The sequence below is a fragment of the Marasmius oreades genome, chromosome 3 (genome assembly GCF_018924745.1).
Source record: "Marasmius oreades isolate 03SP1 chromosome 3, whole genome shotgun sequence".
Lineage (NCBI taxonomy): Eukaryota > Fungi > Basidiomycota > Agaricomycetes > Agaricales > Marasmiaceae > Marasmius > Marasmius oreades.
In genome coordinates this window covers 2,671,553-2,683,523 of record NC_057325.1, presented here as the reverse complement: position 1 = coordinate 2,683,523, position 11,971 = coordinate 2,671,553, and the positions used below count along the sequence as shown (strand labels likewise).

The window sequence follows — 11,971 nt, the reverse complement described above, 5'->3', positions numbered from 1 at the left end:
AGATGTTTGAGACCATATTTGTGCTCAATTGAAACCAAAAAGATCCTTATGTGCCAGTGGGTGGTGTTGTACCATTGGGCGGTAGATGACTGTAGGTACTAAGTTAGAATTTTTACATGCGGTCGAGGAGTTCGACGCGATGCTTTGATTAGAGCCGACACGGCAGTGCCTAGAGTCAACAACTCTCTCACCAAACGACCTCCAGACATCAAGGGCTCGACCGTTAACTGTTAACGAGCTCTGACCATTGGCTGGGCTACGCTCTGTCATGTCCTCAATTACCCCTTCAGAATCCTTCTCCGTAACGACTACCCCAGCGGCAACGGCAGCTTCCAGCCAGAATCCATTCCCTGGTGCCAGCAACCGCGGTGCAAATTACTTTTTCGGTTTTCTCATCACTTTCATCGCTCTTCTACTGCTTTTTATCGGATGTGGAATCGGCACTCGACGAAGATTGCAGCGAAATGGTAGACTGCTAGACTTTAGTCCTTGGGATGATTCGTCAGGAGGAGCGGTCAATTTGATTGAGCCTCATTTAATAGAACCGAGGCTTACGGATTTGAAAGACGGGGAATTCAGAAGCTGGGCTTCGATTCAGGTAAGCAAGAAGGCTCATAATTCTATCCGTATAACAAAGTTCGAGCTAAAAAGGCCTACTGGCAAACTCATAATCAGCCCTTATCCTCGAGCATGATTCCACCGTCATCATCACCGACAGAGCAAAACCCCCATAACGACGCTAACGATCATCATCATAACCATAATTCGCGACCTGCGGGTTCTTCACCAGCACCAGTACGAATGCCTTCGTCAAATCCAACTGCTTACCATGGTCTCTCGTTACCTGTTTGGCTGCCTGCCCAAAGAGAAAGAGAAATGGCTTCAAAAGATGAAGCTGGACCCGACGAAACTGACAATGGTTGCCTCCCAAAGGGCTTTGATATCTTACAAGTTGCGGTTCTAGTCGCTATGCCTTCACAACACCAACACGAGAAGAAGGCTTTAGAAGACGATCCCCCGCTCTTGCAGGAGTATCAATTCGGAGTTGCGCAGGTTTCATGGGATGAAGGGCATCCGCACGCGCAAGCGCGGTAGCCACCGCTAGGTGTTTTGGTTTTGGACTTGGTTGTATGTATTCGAAACTTGTACTTCAGACCATCAGTATATGTATGCCTGCTGCCTGTTGCTCCTTGACCATCGTTTATCAGAACGAATGTTGTCAACAACTTCACTTTCCCGGGTCGTGAATTCATGCCTGTTTAAGGAAAAACGGTGCAGACTACAAAGTTAAATTTCGCATACACTAGTAAGATTTAAGTAAGTACTGACATCTTGCTGATGTGTTCAGCCTCAAAATCCAAGATACCCAAAGTCCTCTGTCCTCCTTTCAAAAGCTCTAGCGGAACAACCTTGTCATTGTATCTCACATTAGCTCCAGTCCCCGATGTGCTCCGAAACACGACCTCTTCCAGTTTACCACCACTCCAACCCATATCGACCGTGAACCCACCTCTGACTCTAAAGCCCTTCACTCTACCCGAAGCCCAAGCAGATGGTATCGCGGGTAAGAGGTGGACTTCTCCGTTATGACTTTGGAGAATCATTTCTGCAACAGCGTTCGCACCACCTACAAAAGTAAATATGATGATCAACTTTGTCTCGGCAACTTTAATGCCACAAATTGCTCACCGAAGTTTGCATCGATCTGGAACACGCTGTTCTTCGACCATAAGTTATCGTACGAAAAGCTGTTTAACAACCGCTTCATATAATAATACGCCTTCTCCCCATCCAACAAGCGCGCAAAACAGTTCGCTCTCCACGCGGTCGGCCATCCGTTCCCTGAATCACCCCGAAGCATTAGAGAAACATTGGCAGCTCGCGCGAGGGTGGAGTTTAAGCGTGGGTCGATTTGGGCGGAGGGGAAGAGTGGGTACATGTGGCTGATGTGAGTGAAAACGCTGTGACAAGCAATAAGGCAATCAACTAAGAGATAAAGGTGGGGAATTGAGAAAAGACAACAAACACACCCGCCTGGATTGTAATCTCGAGCCCATTCCCGAATCTGGCCCTCCGAACCGATGCTCAACGGCATGAGGCGTCCCATGGTAGCCGTCAAGTTCTCTGCGAATTCCGCATCGACATCCAGTAGGTTAGCGAACTCTGTGGTATGGTTGAACAAATCACGAAGGAGTCTGCCGATTGAACAAGAGTAAGATCATCAGAACCCAACTCGGAAGTGTAAAGAATGTCACTAACGAATTGTCGATTGTCGACCCTAGCAATTATTAAGGAAAGGTATGAAGTTAACTACGGTGAAAAGAACGAAAAAGACTGCGGCGACGATTTACCGTAGGTTAACGACACGTTAGTGTCATTGTAATCCCCAATTCCTTTCTCGGGACTCATACTGGGGTTGGTCACGATATACTCTTGAGGTTCCACATCCTTCGGGGTAACGACTACAAAATCCAGATAAAATTCACACAGGCCCTTCATCAAGGGGTAGGCTACGTTTTTCACCCAGTCGATGTTGTTTGGTTCAAATGCATAATGTTCGTACGCATTTTGCATTAACCACGCAGGGGCCATAGGCCACATCCCGTAGAATGCCGCGTCAATTGGCGTGGAGTCTCGCCATATACCGGTGTTGTGGTGGCCCACCCAACCTCGTGTAATGTTGTATTCCTCAACAGCGGTGACCGTCCCTCGTTCCGCCATCTCGGAGATGAGATTCCAGAGAGGATCGAGGGTTTCCGCAATGTTCAGAGGTTCTGAGAGCCATGAGTTCATCTGGAGGAAGGACAGGTAGTTAGGCGCAGGAATCATGGCCGGCTGTTCATGGCAGAGCCCAGAAGCTCTCACTCACTTGTTGATTGATGTTCAACGTGTACTTGCTTGCAAAGGGCTAGGATGAGGCTCTGGTTACTGTACGTGAATGACAATAGTCCCTCACCTTCCCCAAGCAGGATTAGTTTCCTGGTTCCAAATTCCCTGAAGATTCGAAGGCTCTGTCTTCCTGGATGACGCGATCCCCAAGTACCTTCCATACTGAACATAGAGAGCAAACAAATCCGCGTCTGCATCGGCTCCTCCTGGGAGGTTCTTCCGAAAATTGGTTGGTAGATAGCTGTATTGTGTGGGTGTCCCTGCGGCACAGAAGTGCAACTCGTCGATATTTTGCTCTTTAGACAGAGGCTTTGGGGGTTGGCCCTCACCTAAAGTAATATCCACCCTCCCAAATAATCCCGCATGGTCATCCACATGTGCGTCCCTCAAGCCCTGCCAGGTCTTGTTCCGTACTGCAGCCAACGTTTCTGAAACCTTTGCTTCGGGATTACCTGAAATATCGTCATACCGCATATAATTCGTGTCGATGGCAATTTTGATGACAGCTAAGTCAGCACCGCTGACTGACAAAGTATCTCCATTTCTTCCAGGTTGGACCGAACCTCCGACGGCGGAGATTTCTGCCCGGGCAAGAAACTCGATAGAGCCGGGGAGAGTGTACATCGTGGTTCCACGAGCTGTTAGTGACAACGAACTTTTGTTTACAGAGAATTTCTTTCGAAAGCAGGTCAACCATAGGGTGTCGGAAGCTTCACGAAGGAAACGAGCTCACCGGATTGTCCATAGGTGTTGTAAACTTGGCTTCAAATCCCACTTTGCCGCTAACATTGGCAGAAATCTTCATGACAATTACGTTATCTGGGTGGCTAGCGAATGAGGTTCGCGTGAAGAGAACACCGTCTTGCGTTGTGTACGTGGTGGTCGCAATAGCAGTGGCGAGGTCCAGGGAATGGTTATAGGCGGATATGGAAGATGATGCGACAGATGGAAATGCTAGGGTCAAGTTTCCAGCAGCTATAGGAAGTATAAGCTAACGGTTATGGGGCACTGAAAATGAACATACTTTGGAAAACTTGTTGCTTGAGGGGAGTAGCCATACAAGAGGCATCAACGGTCGATTGTGCGGTGTAGAGATCATCCTTCCTGTGACTGATGGAAGTAGACATCGTTGACTTTTCGACCCGATCTCACCATATTGCTTCCCGAACTTTAGGAAGAACCCCAGGGCAATTTTTGTTACTGGGATCGTTGATAGAACCAGACCAGATGTGATCCTCATACATATCATCAGGTCTCCTAGTTCAATGGAAACGGGTATAAGGATGAAAAACCTCGTTAAGAACCAGAACTTCGGTGGGAATCTGACCGAATACTTCAGCGCCGAGACGTCCATTGCCGATTGGGATAACTGTGAAAGCGTCAGTTACAATTAATAGTGACAAAGCTGGAGTAGTAACACACTAGTGGTCTTGTTGAACCACATCGTTGTGGCCTGTGCAAACGGATGTTATTACCTTGAACCGTACTCAGAGGAAGACTTGCACTCACTGCCTGAACTTGGACATTCGCCAACCATGTCAGAGCAATGGCCAGCTTCAATAGTCTGAATGCCATACTCCCCTTGACGTGGCTAGGGACTCTGTCGATGCGTGTACTTTGAACTTAAGTGAGAACTTCGGATAAAGATCGTGTAGTGTGACTTGAGAAAGCCGTGCGCTTCCATCTCTTCTGGTTGGCCGCTTCGTTGTAATTGTCCGCAATCATGCATGCTTTCTGAGCGTGAGTCTTGTGCATGCTGATGTCGGTTCTTCCGAGAAACTCATCGCAACACGCGGTGGACGTTCATCAAACAGAACCAAATGAGGGTACCTGTCTATCCACAGTTGGCTTTCTTCACAGGAGCCTCCCTTTACACCTATTTTACGCTGATTTGAGGTTGGAGTGTTGAGGGGTTGGTTTTTCGAACGTGACTTGCTGACTAGCGCTGAGGAAATTGTCCCACAAGTTACAACCTAACCATAGAATTACTCTTTCCGACCACCACCATGGCCGTACGTTGCCCAATTCTCTACACGACAGCGAGCTAACAGCCTCTTATCTTCAGTCTGGCTTCAACTGGAGTGGAGGTATGTCTTTCTGTCGGTCTCCATGTATACAGATATTCATCGAGGGTTACTATGAAGGACGCTCCCGGTGCTTTGCTTACTGGCAAGAATTCCAAAAAGTAATTACTTGATACTCGCTACCTCAGCCACTCAACTTCGTTTAGTGTTACGTACAAGCAGATTTTCCGACGGACTGTCGGCCGCAAGGGGATGACTACCTTGAATGTTTACACCGGGGTAAAGAGGTGCGAGACAGTACAGTACACCTCTCCTCCCATCGTTCTCTTACATCATTCACTAGGTCGCACGCGCCAAAGCCATTCAAGATGAATTCATCCGTCAAGTAGAAGCCAAGGCAAAGGAAGGGCGCAAAACAGCAGACGTCGCGTCAGAAGGGGTGATCGTTGGTGTAGGACTGATACAGAGAGGGAAGGAGGACTCCAAGTGAATTAGAGGTATTAACATAATACAGGATGCCCTATCCAGCCCGGAGACTATTCAGTCTGTTTAGTCTATCAAATACTTGCGTTTGAAGAACGACCTCAGGTGCATAATTTGCCAGATGCCTAATGCGGTCAGAGAAATGATTGTGAACCATGCAAAGTTCTGAACGCGGTCATTTGTCGATACTGGGAACTCTGTCAGAGATACAACGCTGCCGGCCCAGACATATCCCGACATACCATTTGTGCCCGTAAACCGCTCTTCTCTTTTTTTAAGGTATTGCATTTCGTCCTGAATCTCCTTCACGAGTCCTTCTAGTTTTCTCATCTCGGTTTCAAGTCCTGAGAGGGATTCTTGGTTCGCAATCGCACTGGACACAAAACGGTTGGATAAGCAGTGCGCTCGGAAGATGAAGATACTTACTTGTAGTCGACAGCTTCAGCACCAATATCTACATCCAGGTCGATTATACGTTTGAGTTTTATAGACTGTTCATGAGTAACACCTGGGTTATTAGTTCTTCGGTGAGCACTCTTGAACTGCCACATCATGATCCAAGTATGTACCACTTTTAACCGTGTTCTTGAAGCATACGCCAATCTCTCCCTCCGCATGAGATGTAACAGCCAACCGCGTCTCTCCAGAAACGTTCCTCTTGCTCAAATAGACATTCTTCTGCTCGGTTGAATCGACAATCTCTATGTCGACTTGTTGATTGTCTCCCGGTCCAACATTAGCTGTTACGATGACAAGAGCGTTATTATGGACCGGATTCCATATGCATTTTGGAGCTGGGTATCGAGAGGATTGAAGGAGAAATTTGATAGCAGATGATTGTCCGACCAACAGCCCAAGAATTATCAAAAAGAACAGGGATGGAATAGGTGCTGCCATGGCCAGTGCCAGTAGATGAAGCGTGTAAAGCGTGTATCTTACGTAACCTCGAAGTCAAGTTCAATGAACCCGGACCGGCCGCTTTGCCTGCATCCGTTTCGATATGAGCACAATAAGCAAGATTGAGGTATTTTGCAATCCTCAATGATACACTTCTGAACTGATGAGTTATCAGAAATTTCGCGTTCCTCCTCGATGGCTTTTCGTTCGGGTTGAGACGTCAGATGGCATCGTAGGCTGGGGGGAATCGACTCTCGAAGGACACACTGAAGCTGTGGAAGGCGCGATACAAGATTTGACTGAACGATTTATTGGTGCAGATCCAAGTAACATCGAAGATATCTGGCAGACTGCATACATGGGTCGCTTCTATCGTGGCGGTCCTGTCTTGATGGCAAGCGTTTATGGCGATACAAAGTTATAAACACCTCACGTCTGTCATCCCTCCAGAGCGCTTTGTCTGGCTTGGATATCGCCCTTTGGGATATCAAAGGCAAGAAATTGGGTGTACCCGTATGGCAGTTGCTAGGAGGCAAATTACGAGATCGTGTCAAGGTTTATGGTTGGATTGGAGGGGATAACCCGAGCGATGTTGTTGCCGCTGCTCTGGAACGCAAAGAACAGGGTTTTACTGCCGTGAAGATGAACGGAACAGGTATGTGATTGCGATTCCTCTCTGTCGTATTGACTTATATGTAGAAATTCATGAGATGCTGCTTCATGGATCGATTCTCCGGATATTCTACGAGGCACGGTTGACAGAGTTAAACAGGTTCGGTATGTCAGCTTCACGACATGATCTTCAGGTAAGACTGAACATCGGGCCAGACAGATTGGAATGGATGTCGGTGTCGATTTCCATGGGCGACTGCATAAGGGCATGGCCAAGCAGTTGGCCAGATTACTTGAACAGTGTCAACCCCTGTTCATTGAAGGTCGGACCTCTTTTCTCAGACGAATTTGTGGTTGTGACACCCATTCCACAGAACCGCTTCTTCCCACCCAACCCGAAGAAATAGCTGACCTCTCGAATGCGGTTTCTACTCCTATTGCTCTGGGTGAACGTCTGTATACCCGTCATGATTTTCGGCCCTACCTGGAGAGACGAGCGATTGACATTGCTCAGCCCGACGTATGTTGAAATGTTCTAGGCTCCCCTCACCTTGGCTTCTAGTGTATCAACACAGGTTGCGCATTGTGGAGGAATCAGTGAACTACAGCGGATCGCTTCGCTTACTGCAACCTACGATGTGGCTCTGGCTCCCCACTGTCCCATTGGTCCTATCGCCTTGGCTGCATGTATGCAGGTTGCCACTTCGGCTCCCAACTGTGAGGAAATATCTCTATTTTCGCTCCGGAAAGCCGCCAACTGGCCTTTAATAAAGTTACGATCCAGGAAATGAGCTGGGGGGTAAGCCCTCCTGCACTGTCCTTGCATACCCGCTGTCTCACCGACTCGATAGATACATTATAATCGCACGAGCGATCAAGACCCTCTTGGGAATGCCGACTTACACACATATATGGCGAATCCTGAGGTTTTTACGGTCAAGAATGGCCATCTTGAGATCCTCACGCGTGCGTTTAAAAATTTCTTGCTTGTTTCTGCGTGCTCATTGAAATCACGAACGCGAATGGTAGAACCCGGTATTGGAATTGAAATTAATGAAGATCGGGTACGCCAGGCGGCGAAATATTGTTTGGAGAACATGAGTCCCTGGAGGAACCCGTTGTGGAGAGGCGATGACGGAAGCCTCAGAGAGTGGTAGTCCTGTGCGTGAGTTGGTACTTGCGTAAATTAATCAGGCCGACTGCCGTGGTGACCGAACGTCTTATACGTCAAAATTGATACGGTAGCTCACGGCTGAAGTAGCTCAAGTTCCAATATTCAAGTTCCCATTTATGACTTCCCGTTCTTCAAATCAGACAGGGAAAGAAAAAAACAGAAACCCGTTGCTACTACATAGTACAAGAAACAAAGCGCAACTACAACTATAACCCTAACAAGGTGACGGGAGTGTTACGATTACCCACAGTACTCATTACCCGGACAGCCAATGGCGGTACCAAATTCTATTACAACACGAATGATGGTCAGACCTGTATCCCGGAACTTGAGTATGAGACCACAACTTACTGCCACCATCGACACCGATAACAGCTAGCAGAGCATTGAATACACCACCGAGACCTTCTCCTGCAAGAAGACCAGCAGCGATGGCCTGATGGGACGAAGAATTGAGAACCTAGAAAAAAATAGCTGGACTAGGTTGGATACGCACAAACATGTACAGATCGAAGGTCTTGGGGCTACGCTTCAACCAGATGTAGTTGGCCACAGAACCAACGGCCCTGAATATCGGCATTAGCTCAACGAGGGACGAAAGGGTCTAGGAAATCAGTCCTCACATGGCAATGGAATAGTACGTCTGCGGCACGACGAATCCGAGACCGATGGCGTTCTACCACAAACAGCATAAGTGAGGACATACTTCAGGAGAGTCAGAAAACGACTGACCCAGTTTGGGACATAGTGCCAGTATTTCTTGGGGATGAACCAGTGCTGTGAGAAAGAGGGACCAGATTAGCTCCCATTAATTTTTACTGCGTTAGTTGTGCCTACCTTAATGCAGACAGATACGACAGCCGTTAGAGAGAGTGCGATGGCAGTGAAGCCGGACGACTTGGGGATGGCTGCAAATATATTGAATGAGCTAGTTCATTATCGGCGGATAGATAGAAAACACTCACGAAGCTTGGGGGACGTGACAGCAGTCGCGACGGCAGCCCATGCAGACACGGACGGTGCACCGTATGTACAGTGACCTATAGGGCAAAATAATAAGTACCTTTCTGATCCCCATAATTACACGTACCAGTCTGGTCAGCAGCAATAATACAGGGAGCAGCCTTGGTGAACAAGAGGAACAGCCCGGAGTTCAAGAAGACGGCGACAACGGAGCCCACGAGCTGAGCGATGAATTGGTTGCGTGGTTTCGCCCGTAAGAGGTAGCCTGTCTTGAGGTCACCACACATATCGGATGATTGGGCAGCAGCACCACCGGAGACGACACCAGCGACCAAGTTGAAGTTCTGTGCTGGCTTGATCTCCATTCCAAGACCCTTAGAGATACCTCCAAAGATGAGTTGCGAAGCCTGTACAAGGGATGAATCAGCTCCACCGTTCCACAAAGCTATTAATATGAATGAGCATCTTACCTTCGCCACAGTGGAAACGGGATTGACGTCAGTGGCACCAGAGGATTGGACGGCGATGAAGGAAAAAATGAAACCAAGGAGCAGAGCCAATATAGCATCGCCGACGTTGAGAGGGAACATAGTAGCGAGGATGGCACAGGACATGACGGTACTCAGGGCAAGACCGACAGTCCACCACAGGGTGGGCACTCGGTCTTCCATCGGTGTCTGATCTTCATCTTCGGGGTTGAGTTCACCACTCTTTCTAAAAATTGACATGACATTGTTCGCGAAGTTGCCGCGCATAGCTGACAGATCGGTTAGAACATATGCCATTGAAACGAAGCCAGACTTACATAGAACAAATGGAAGCAAGCCACAGAAAATGTCGGCGAAAGAGTACAGTAACATGATAAGCACACCGGGCCAGAGTAACCAGTAACGTGGAGATGGTGCAGTGGCGAAGTTGTTGGTTGCTGAATTGAAGCTAAGGGACATGACCGTCCTCAGTTCAGGGAAGGTGTCGCTGGCAGGAGCATCCACGGCCAACCCATTCTTTACCAAGGAAGGAGAGACTGAGTATGATGTGGTCAGATGTTTTTCGCGAAAAAATTAGCAAATGATTACTCACTTACGCCCCAGGCGAGGATAGTTCCGAAGACTGAATAATGAAACGTAGTCAAGACAAGACATCTACGTTTGACGAAACTGACTTACAAAAACTCCAACTGGCATTGAGACCACTCAGCATTCCAGCACCAAAGAAGGCAGGAGTAACTGACGGTTAATATGTCAACCATTTATTCCTCTACCGAATAAAGAATGAACCTACATTCAATCCACCATCCATAGTTGTCAAGGGCAATGATGCTGGTGAACCCGATGCGGGAGAGAGTCCAACCAATATGCCAGTCGAAGATCTGTGTAAAATGCATGTTAGCACACGAAGTGAGAGAGGTCTGCTTTGAACTCACAACACCAGGCGCATAACCCGCGACGACTCTGAAGCAAAAGCATGCAACGAAGGTGTATAGCAGGGCCAAAGACTTTTTGCGAGCGATGAGGGCTGCTGATTTTCCCTTGTGCAACGAGCGGATTGTGTACGCCTAGTTGGAGAAGATCGTTCAAAACTGATTTACTCTGTCAAGAAAAGATCTTACAGTTGCAGCCGGTGTTGGGAATGTCAATTTCTGATAAACAATGTAGTACCTTCGAAGAGGGATGACGAAGAAAATCCCGAAGAATCCCGCGCAGACCGTGAGGGCGATAATTTTACCAATGTCTTGTGCAGGGTCCGCCGACCAAAGTCCGAGCCGATACCTGTTAGTGGTATTAGGGATTAACTCGAAAAGGAAGGAAGTGCGAAGACCCACATCGCTGGGAATGCGCCCACGAAAAGAATACCGAGACCCCCGGCAGCTAAATATGAGGTTTACTAGTCAAAATCAATTTTCAATTTGCTAATATGATACGAACCAGTGGCAGCACTAGGAAAGAAAATCAGAGTAGGTTAGAGCGATGAGAGAGAGGACGTACGTTTGAACTGTACAGTTTTCCTTCGGTCCAAAGGAGCCTCCGAAGAAGCGTCCTATTAAACCTGATTCCGGGATAGCTTTCGACAAGGGCTTCAAGATGGCATATCCGAACAGTGCCTAGAAAAATATTTGTGTCTAGGTCTTCAACCGTTCAATATAGAAGTGAGCGTACACCAAAGAGCTGGGGACCAAAAGTGAACCCGGTCTTTAACCCAAGGTAGATGTTGGATGCGCCGACTGTTGACGAAGGGTAAGTCAAACTGATCACAAGCCGAATACGGAGTAATACTCACCTACAGCACCCAGGGCAGAGCCAACGACAAGAGCCCTTTTGTGAAGGATAGACTGAATGATCATTCACGCGACTGGCAAAGGAAAACGCACCTAACAGTAAGCTGATGTGTCTCTTCGATTTCCTCCGGGTCGATCGGGAAAGGTTTGGTGCTGGAAGGAAGATTAGCTGGCGTTGAACAGCGAAAAAAAGAAAGAGCATACACATCGTGGTCGTCATACGTCTCGTCTACCTCCTCTGATTCAGACAAGGGAAGATCCCTCTTCTCGTTGTACACTGGAGAAGAACTGCCTGAACCGTGTCTGGGGACGGATGGGACGCCATGAACGTTGTCTTTTTCTTGGACGGCGGCCATGGTGCTCTTTCCACACAGATGATGGTGGGGAAACGAGATGGAATAAATGAATTGTGGCACTCGAACCTTAAGAAGGAAACAGCTGACTCGGAAAAGGAATGGTGCCTAAATGGGCGTTGGGAACCATATGGTTGGTGGTGAACTTGACTTATCGTTGCACATTCACGTGGGTTATCTTTTTTTTCTCCATCCGATCCTAGCCCCCACACAGAGGTGTGGATGTGGAAAACCGCTTGTCATGCGACCGGGCGACTTACAGATATCTATCGCTTCAAGTACAGATAAATATTACAGATAG

At 47.9% G+C, this 11,971-nt stretch overlaps 6 protein-coding genes across 11 annotated transcripts; 3 read left to right on the top strand and 3 right to left on the bottom strand.

The window, feature by feature from the left end:
• The first annotated feature begins 136 nt into the window (after positions 1-136).
• Positions 137-1,240, top strand: E1B28_006195 (uncharacterized protein). The gene is made up of 2 exons (XM_043150831.1): positions 137-598; positions 676-1,240. Exons 1-2 carry the CDS (start codon positions 269-271, stop codon positions 1,093-1,095), a joined length of 750 nt encoding a protein of 249 aa, XP_043011921.1. The 5' UTR covers positions 137-268; the 3' UTR covers positions 1,096-1,240.
• Positions 1,241-1,251: 11 nt separating this feature from the next.
• Positions 1,252-4,827, bottom strand: E1B28_006194 (uncharacterized protein). Of its 3 annotated transcripts, none has more exons than XM_043150829.1 (13): positions 4,399-4,827; positions 4,312-4,342; positions 4,042-4,258; positions 3,914-3,993; positions 3,623-3,864; positions 3,219-3,564; positions 2,957-3,149; positions 2,870-2,897; positions 2,352-2,793; positions 2,260-2,278; positions 2,031-2,195; positions 1,690-1,961; positions 1,252-1,627 (listed from the first exon to the last, which is right to left on the bottom strand). In XM_043150829.1, exons 3-13 carry the CDS (start codon positions 4,131-4,133, stop codon positions 1,314-1,316), a joined length of 2,193 nt encoding a protein of 730 aa, XP_043011919.1. In that variant the 5' UTR covers positions 4,134-4,258; positions 4,312-4,342; positions 4,399-4,827; the 3' UTR covers positions 1,252-1,313. The 3 variants fall into 3 exon arrangements, with proteins under 3 accessions (XP_043011919.1, XP_043011920.1, XP_043011918.1); XM_043150830.1 differs by having other exon boundaries at positions 1,690-2,195; positions 4,042-4,124; positions 4,182-4,258; XM_043150828.1 differs by having other exon boundaries at positions 3,914-4,258.
• Positions 4,828-4,871: 44 nt separating this feature from the next.
• E1B28_006193 (uncharacterized protein) lies at positions 4,872-5,497 on the top strand. The gene is made up of 5 exons (XM_043150827.1): positions 4,872-4,901; positions 4,955-4,976; positions 5,034-5,074; positions 5,120-5,200; positions 5,257-5,497. Exons 1-5 carry the CDS (start codon positions 4,896-4,898, stop codon positions 5,401-5,403), a joined length of 297 nt encoding a protein of 98 aa, XP_043011917.1. The 5' UTR covers positions 4,872-4,895; the 3' UTR covers positions 5,404-5,497.
• Positions 5,463-6,319, bottom strand: E1B28_006192 (uncharacterized protein; the record flags this gene model as incomplete). Its single annotated transcript, XM_043150826.1, has 4 exons — positions 5,966-6,319; positions 5,823-5,904; positions 5,639-5,769; positions 5,463-5,584 (listed from the first exon to the last, which is right to left on the bottom strand). The coding sequence occupies exons 1-4, from the start codon at positions 6,291-6,293 to the stop codon at positions 5,463-5,465; spliced, it is 663 nt and encodes a 220-aa protein (XP_043011916.1). The 5' UTR covers positions 6,294-6,319.
• A 54-nt stretch (positions 6,320-6,373) lies between these two features.
• On the top strand, positions 6,374-8,252 carry E1B28_006191 (uncharacterized protein). 4 transcript variants are annotated; one of them, XM_043150822.1, is made up of 10 exons: positions 6,374-6,420; positions 6,469-6,687; positions 6,744-6,948; positions 7,004-7,070; positions 7,122-7,228; positions 7,280-7,425; positions 7,481-7,622; positions 7,679-7,704; positions 7,757-7,871; positions 7,935-8,252. In XM_043150822.1, the coding sequence occupies exons 1-10, from the start codon at positions 6,397-6,399 to the stop codon at positions 8,060-8,062; spliced, it is 1,179 nt and encodes a 392-aa protein (XP_043011912.1). In that variant the 5' UTR covers positions 6,374-6,396; the 3' UTR covers positions 8,063-8,252. The 4 variants fall into 4 exon arrangements, with proteins under 4 accessions (XP_043011912.1, XP_043011913.1, XP_043011914.1 ...); XM_043150823.1 differs by having other exon boundaries at positions 7,481-7,704; XM_043150825.1 differs by having other exon boundaries at positions 6,401-6,687.
• E1B28_006190 (uncharacterized protein) lies at positions 8,229-11,825 on the bottom strand. Its single transcript, XM_043150821.1, has 22 exons — positions 11,522-11,825; positions 11,411-11,470; positions 11,320-11,354; positions 11,199-11,263; positions 11,028-11,143; positions 10,968-10,978; positions 10,865-10,910; positions 10,652-10,811; positions 10,466-10,597; positions 10,324-10,411; positions 10,209-10,268; positions 10,123-10,152; positions 9,848-10,066; positions 9,513-9,799; positions 9,170-9,449; positions 9,045-9,119; positions 8,917-8,987; positions 8,812-8,856; positions 8,703-8,755; positions 8,576-8,645; positions 8,431-8,515; positions 8,229-8,366 (listed from the first exon to the last, which is right to left on the bottom strand). Exons 1-22 carry the CDS (start codon positions 11,671-11,673, stop codon positions 8,320-8,322), a joined length of 2,187 nt encoding a protein of 728 aa, XP_043011911.1. The 5' UTR covers positions 11,674-11,825; the 3' UTR covers positions 8,229-8,319.
• Positions 11,826-11,971: the final 146 nt, after the last annotated feature.

Bases quoted from the DNA above. Each gene is read 5' to 3' on its own strand.
- E1B28_006195 (XM_043150831.1), top strand. From the start codon at position 269: ATGTCCTCAATTACCCCTTCAGAATCCTTCTCCGTAACGACTACCCCA. The intron at 599-675 runs GTAAGCAAGAAG...ACTCATAATCAG, and splicing joins GAAGCTGGGCTTCGATTCAG to CCCTTATCCTCGAGCATGAT.
- E1B28_006191 (XM_043150822.1), top strand. From the start codon at position 6,397: ATGAGCACAATAAGCAAGATTGAG. The intron at 6,949-7,003 runs GTATGTGATTGC...GAAATTCATGAG, and splicing joins CGTGAAGATGAACGGAACAG to ATGCTGCTTCATGGATCGAT. The intron at 7,229-7,279 runs GTCGGACCTCTT...CCCATTCCACAG, and splicing joins TCAACCCCTGTTCATTGAAG to AACCGCTTCTTCCCACCCAA.
- E1B28_006190 (XM_043150821.1), bottom strand. From the start codon at position 11,673: ATGGCCGCCGTCCAAGAAAAAGACAACGTTCATGGCGTCCCATCCGTC. The intron at 11,471-11,521 runs GTATGCTCTTTC...TCTTCCTTCCAG, and splicing joins ACGTATGACGACCACGATGT to CACCAAACCTTTCCCGATCG. The intron at 8,756-8,811 runs GTCAGTCGTTTT...TGTTTGTGGTAG, and splicing joins GGCACTATGTCCCAAACTGG to AACGCCATCGGTCTCGGATT.
- E1B28_006194 (XM_043150830.1), bottom strand. From the start codon at position 4,464: ATGGCATTCAGACTATTGAAGCTGGCCATTGCTCTGACATGGTTGGCG. The intron at 3,865-3,913 runs GTATGTTCATTT...TACTTCCTATAG, and splicing joins CAAGCAACAAGTTTTCCAAA to CTGCTGGAAACTTGACCCTA. The intron at 2,898-2,956 runs GTGAGGGACTAT...GCCCTTTGCAAG, and splicing joins ACTAATCCTGCTTGGGGAAG to CAAGTACACGTTGAACATCA.
- E1B28_006193 (XM_043150827.1), top strand. The intron at 4,977-5,033 runs GTATGTCTTTCT...GTTACTATGAAG, and splicing joins TGGCTTCAACTGGAGTGGAG to GACGCTCCCGGTGCTTTGCT. The intron at 5,201-5,256 runs GTGCGAGACAGT...ATCATTCACTAG, and splicing joins GTTTACACCGGGGTAAAGAG to GTCGCACGCGCCAAAGCCAT.